The sequence below is a fragment of the Priapulus caudatus genome, unplaced genomic scaffold, assembly GCF_000485595.1.
Source record: "Priapulus caudatus unplaced genomic scaffold, Priapulus_caudatus-5.0.1 Scaffold597, whole genome shotgun sequence".
Lineage (NCBI taxonomy): Eukaryota > Metazoa > Priapulida > Priapulimorpha > Priapulimorphida > Priapulidae > Priapulus > Priapulus caudatus.
This window is the reverse complement of record NW_014577658.1, coordinates 110,037-116,816: the sequence shown is the minus strand read 5'-3', so window position 1 is coordinate 116,816 and position 6,780 is coordinate 110,037. Positions and strand designations below refer to the sequence as shown.

Below are 6,780 nucleotides of genomic sequence, written 5' to 3'. Positions count from 1 at the left end.
AGAGAGATGTATCACGCACGCGTCGTCGCACCGCCGACACCATCCCTCGTTCCAACCGGTGATATCACGCACTCGTCGTCGCACGCCCGATACCATCCCTCGTTTCAATGGTGATATCACGCACACGCGTCGTCGCACCGGCCGATACGCATCCTCGTTCCAACGGTGATATCAACGCACGCGTCGCTCGCACCGGCCGATACCATCCCTCGTTCCAACGGTGATATCACGCACGCGTCGTCGCACCGGCCGATACCATCCCTCGTTCCAACGGTGATATCACGCACGCGTCGTCGCACCGGCCGATACCATCTCTCGTTCCAACGGTGATATCACGCACCGCGTCGTCGCACCGGCCGACACCATCCCTCGTTCCAACGGTGATATCACGCACGCGTCGTCGCACCGGCCGACACCATCCCTCGTTCCAACGGTGATATCACGCACGCATCGTCCTCACATGCGGTCGTAGCATGCGCAACCTAGTTCGCAAAATGTGCGATAGTCGTGCAACTCTTGACTATGATGTCCAACTGCCTGCTGAGGTGCTATCGCGTAGTGTAGCTGCACGGACTACACACGCCCCGTGACGGGCTTTCGCCATTTTGTTGCCGTAGATACGGAGTCGTTCCCTACACGGCAGCGAAGTGCCGATGCATAGGCGGCGCCCCCTGCCTACACTGCGGCGCGTGACGCATGCGTGAATGCTCTCTCGTTTCAGCTCGCCATCTACTTCTGTACGGGCCGCCTGACGGACGAGAGCGCCTACCATCACTACGCGCTCAGCGTGCCGCTCTACACGCACTTCACGTCGCCCATACGACGCTACCCGGACGTCCTCGTGCACAGGTGGGGGTCTCACTCGCTGCTCAAAACCCCGAACAAAAATTAAGTACTCGTGAGACACTCGTGAAGAACTCTTAAAACTCGTGAAAACTATTCCAGGTCAGGTCTCCAAAGTGCAAAAAAATTTTCGGGCAGTGAAAATATCGACGTGAAGTTTCAAAGTGAGAAATGACTCCACGCGGGCCCGATATGAAATTTTCTATTCTAACATTAAAACTGGATACGTGTATCAGGAGGGGGTGTGTACCCGTGTGGCAGGTGCCTTCGTTTATGGTCATGTCGGGTGACTAGAAAGATTTATCGTCGATTTTACCGAACCGGGTGTGAAGTAAAACTAAGCGCACAGGTTGCGTCAAGTTTCAGACGAAATCCCTTGGGTGTTGACTCATTCTTACAATAATGGTAATTTAACGAGCTAAAAATCATTTACAAAATTTTTATTTGACATCTTTCGCGAGTTAATCGACGAATCGTCATGGCTGGCATCTGTTATCGTTTAAATGGGCGCCGGGTTCAGTTCTGCATACATTTCATTGTAGGCTCCTGGCAGCGGCACTAGGCTATAGCGAGCCCACAACGCTGAGTCCTGCAGAGATACAGGCGCAGGCAGAACTCTGCAACGACAAGAAGTACAATGCAAAGCTAGCCTCGGAACGTAGCAATCAAATCTACTTCACCGTCTTTGTCAAGGAGTGTGAACCACTGGAGGAAGAAGGTACTGTAATATATAGTAAGGCATAGCCTTTGAGCGACTGCCCCGGTTGAATTGCTGGACAATTTTTTTTACAGTGAGCAAATACGAGAATTGATAAGTCAGAATTCAAACAAGGGAACCGGAAACGGAAATGTTGTGCACGAAAGTGAGGCTCCCAGAATGCATCTAAATTAGCCAAATTTCTGGTAGGTTACCGGCAAACTGCATGCAGTGCACCTTCGTACACTCAGGATACGAAGATTGAGCCCATGAGCGAGAGCGCCATCTGTCGTGGGGGTTGGGTTACCGGTTGCTTCCATCTCTTTTGCACCCCTCATAACATGTTTCGCCCATTGGCGGTGGTCGTATTATATGCTTCCAACCGGACTGCTCTATGTGCCAGTTTTACCTAAAATAGTGGATTTTCTGCAGCATTGATTTACGACATTCCTTGAGACACAGGGGCCGAAGCCTACTCTGTATGAATCACAGATATGTTTATATAATCTTTTGGATCACAGATTTGTTAATATAAAAATGGAGTCAAACTCTAAGCTACGCCGACTGTTTGTCTCTGTCTGTAGTCAAGTTGTCAGAGCTTGTGAGTAATGCTTAGTTTCTTGTTTTGTTGCGAAAACAGGCATGGTGATCGGCGTGCTGGACCACTCGTTTGATGTGCTTATCTTGAAGCTGGGAGTCGTGAAGAGAGTTTATTGCGAAGTAGGTATACGCTATAACAGTTGTACCATCAGCGGTTGTCTCTTATATTCATGCACTGATGTACATTTCTGCATTGATACAGTTATAATCTTGAGTATTACTTACTTATTTCTAACCATACTTACGATAATTGAGTGGAAAGAAGAACAGCAATGTATTTTGGTGAGTACCTGCGTTAGTGCAATAGCAAAAAATCTAAATAAAATGGATGACATAGCCCTTATACAACAAATACAACAGTAGCACCTATAGTGTCTGCTTCAGGGACAAGCTTGCATGCAGTGCTGTGTGTATCAACCTTTAAGGATGCGAACTAGCTAAACGCAACCAAATAAAAAAAACTGGATAAAAACAATTTCTAGGTCTGAGACGTATAAACAATAAAAAATTAATTTTATGATAATTTAATTATAAAAATAAACAATTTAATATAAATAAACAATTTTAAAGACGGTAAGATTTTCGTCGCGTCTTGCGTTTGCGTGCGCGTGACTCCGCACACCACATAGGGGGAGTGTGTGCGGCTGCTCGCTTCATAACCTGCGTGTGTCTTTCAGGATTTGCCGCTGCAGACGATGTCGTTCGCGCAGGAGAGAGAGAAGCGGATGCTCACGCTCGTGTGGAACCCCATAGAGGGCGCCAGCAACACTCTTACGCAGGTCGTCACCATCTTCTCGGTGGTCCGGGTCAAGCTGACGGCGGGCAATCAGCCTTGCTCCTTCGTAGCTACGCTGCTGAGACCTGAGTGAGGCCATCTAGAAGTCGCGCCAAGGTCGGACGGCCATGTTTGCCGCTCGATGAAGCAGAGGGGGGGTCGTAACTTCGTAAGGTCTCACGCATTCGATCGTCTCCGGTTTTCGGCCGAGGTCACTGTTGCTGATAAGTCATTTTTGACCAAGTCAGATTACCCAGGTTGTAGTAGCTGATGCATGCATCCATCAAGCTTCGTGCTGTTTTTTTATGCTGCAGTGAAGTTATTGGCGAGTAACTTCGGTGGCGAATTTGTACAAAAGTTTTACATCTTGAGTCGTATTTCAATCTGGTTTTTCTGTCGGTATTTATTAAAGCGAATTATAAGTTGAGGATAATTGATTGTGAAGTGCTGGTACATATTATGAAGTACGTGTGATGCATTATGAAGTAATTTAATGTTATTTTGAATTTTCCGACGTTGTGTTGTGAATTTTGTTACGAATATGATGATTTCAATGCCTAATTTTTTCATTAGGTATGTCAGCTTATGACGTTATGACAGGGTAGAGCTCATAGGGTCTATGTCCCCCAGGGTACTGCCGGAACGTACCCTGGGTACGGTCCGGTATACCATATATATATATATATATATATATATATATGTATTATATATATATATACAATGAAACCCCGATTTAACGCGCCCCGATTTAACGCGAATTCGGATATACCGCAATGAGTCATTGGACCGTTTTTTTGCTCTTTCCGGAACTGAAGTTTTTTGGTGAGTTAGTTTATACGCTGATTTTCTTTAACCCCGATTTAGCGTGAGTGACCCTGCTTTTTTTGCAATGACATTTTATGGACCCCAACAATCACGTTATAACGGGGCTACACTGTATGTGTGTGTGTACTCACATCATCATTGTACCCCATGTGCATTCCGCAGTCCAGCATGATGTTTTTGCCACCAACGCTCAGTAGGATACAGCTTCTACCTACATCTTGCCCTGCACCTGGAAATCAAAGCAGATTCATACCCGATAAAACTGATACGTACGGCAACTGCTCGAAACATTTCAAAGTAACAATACATTGATGGCCACCAAGAAATGAAGAGTGTTTAACTTTTTAGTTAACCATTCTACTCTAGATATTAAAAGTCGGTGCTTTAGCTCGCAGACTCTGACCAGATTGTATATAGTGTATAGTCCTCATCACACAACATAAGGGCTCATTTAGATATGCCTTACACTCTAGTGCATAGATCAATCAAGCAATCACCCTAACCCACTCAAACTATACTTACACACTAATAACTTAAGTTCCTGACCGCTTAGGTGTATTACGATTGTTTCTAACTGTGTAGTTGTCACAGTGTGACAATTGAGAATGGTATGTGACATGTTGGTACTTGTTTGTACGTACAACCTTACATGTATGTACAACTAACATTTTTTAATGAACTTGTTACATAGTTGACGATGGATGTGCAATTAGGATCGTTTTCTAGAATGTGAAGTTGCACAGCGTGACGAATCAGTGAATGGTCAACCTTACACATTCTGCTCTGGAACATGTTGTGTTTCCCATACACGGAATATAGTGACATGGTAGTGCATCTGAATGTAAGTAACACGCTGTATAGATATTGAAACTGACATGTCTTGTCATTCACTAGTTAGCCGGCCCCAGCACACTACACCAGTCCAACCTTGTCACTTTCAGCTGAGACTCGATCTACGGTTTACAGACACTACACTGAAGACTCACCACTATGATCTTATATATATATATATAGGTTTTATGTCCATAATATCAGGAGACGCCCCCATCATGGCCATCAGAGCGATAGCAGCATATATACAGTATATATTGGATAGCAACTGATATCTGTACGGGTTCCTGTTACTTCTAACGAATAAAGTGACACTGTCACTGATTGGCACTGACAACAACAACAGTCAACAGTGACAGTGACAGCACTGCTAGTGCCACAGGCACTTGGACTGGAGCGTTTCAATAAAATATACGCAGTGGCTACGCGTCCGGAACCGGTCGCCTAGCCTCCAGGCTACGCATCCGGACATCCACTCAAACAGTGATCGCGCGGAACTCGCGACACGCATAATTGTGCAACGGGAACGCTCTGTCTAATTGCCGTAAATATACAACTATATGCACTGCTGCCATTTTTTCATCCGTCCTCTCTCGCTTCTCTCTCACACGCACAGCTCTCTCTCTCTCTCTCACAATCACCCTCTAGCTCTCTCTCTCTCTCTCTCACGCATACACACACACATACACATTCCCCCCCTCTCTCTCATTCTCTCTCTCTCACGCATACACATTCCCCCCTCTCTCTCTCACACACACACACACCACTCGGCAATCAGCAGAGCGTCCCGTTGCGCAATTCATGCGTGTACGGTGCGCAAGATCACCGTGTGAGATGATGTCCAGACGCGTAGCCTAGCGGCTCCTCGTCGCGAGCCGGTCGCGTAGCCACGGACTAAAATATAATGCTAAATAAATACGAAATCTATTTACTACCAGTCTTAATGTTTCTCTACTCTCTTTCACCTATTATTGCCGACAATATATTTATGTGTCAGTGCGCCAGCTAGCTATTACTACTAGTAGTAGTAATAGTAGTAGTACTACTACTAGTAACTACTACTACTAGTAGCGTGCAGCAGCCAGCGTGTGTTGCAGATGAGCATTTGGACGGCATTCACAAGAAATTGTCGGCAAAAGAAAATAGAGAAACATTAAGACTAGGGTAGTAAACAGATTTCGTATTTATTTAGCATTATATTTTAGTGCGTATATTTTATTGAAACGCTACAAGTCTTGACTATCATGTCTATCCTTGAACCGTGCTACAAATTCAATGAAAGAATTGAGCCATGCCATGGCATGTGACGACGTCTTATTGTTTTCGAACATTTGACCAGTGTGTAGCATACCCAAAGGTGTGCACTGTATATCGGGCATACTCCAATGAGCTCGGTAACAATTAAAATAGGTGTTCTCATCAACTTAACACAAACAAAAACAACTCGAAAACCAAACTCGGAGTTTACGTGTTTTTTTTTGTATCAGCGCCACCTCTCGGACACTTTATCATAGACACAGGCTCCTTTGAATGAAGTTTGTTAAAGCTTTATTAAAAGAATGAATAATGTGTTGCCGCGCATGCATTGTAGCTTAATCATTCCAGTTTTATGTGACAATATGACTTTTCCATGCGTGTTTCTGTGCGAGGTATTTCTGCAGCCTGTTTTAACTGTTTGAACATTCCATCACTCCAGCACCACCCACTCTCTCTTTCTTGAGGAGAACCTTAATTTGTACGTTTTCTAATAATATAAACAAGTAAAAAATATTGTATAAAAATGAAATAATTGCACAATGTATTTATTACAGGATCGCACATGTGTCTGACAACAATAAATATATTAGCGGCCGGTGGGGCCATTGTCAGATCAACAGACGTAGTTATATGCCTGTCCGGAATGTTCATGATATTACGATTTTTCGTCGTAAAGTGTCGTCAGAAACATCATAGTTTTGTGAAAATCATCAATCCTTGATATTTTGTCACAAGTCTGTGACAGTCTGGATCTACCCTGGCTGAGAGGGTCTATGTCCCCCAGGGTACTGCCGGAACGTACCTGGTACTATCTAATATGCCGGACCGTACCTCGCCTACTCCACTAACGAGTCTAGGAGTCGCCTACGCCTACTCCCTAACCCGAACCCGAACCCTTAACCCTAATCCTAACGCCTAACCATATCAAATAGTGACCAGGGTAACGTTCCGT

The 6,780-nt window shown here is 44.9% G+C and overlaps 1 protein-coding gene across 1 annotated transcript in view; it reads left to right on the top strand.

Moving 5' to 3' along the window:
* The window catches only part of LOC106811981 (DIS3-like exonuclease 2), an 11,169-nt gene extending 7,590 nt beyond the window's left edge, over window positions 1-3,579 (top strand). The window contains exons 7-10 of the mRNA XM_014815725.1: window positions 722-849; window positions 1,386-1,561; window positions 2,181-2,260; window positions 2,818-3,579. Coding sequence (XP_014671211.1) covers window positions 722-849; window positions 1,386-1,561; window positions 2,181-2,260; window positions 2,818-3,009 — 576 coding nt within the window. The 3' untranslated portion in view covers window positions 3,010-3,579. The remainder of the gene's footprint in view (window positions 1-721; window positions 850-1,385; window positions 1,562-2,180; window positions 2,261-2,817) is intronic.
* The last annotated feature ends 3,201 nt before the right edge of the window (window positions 3,580-6,780 follow it).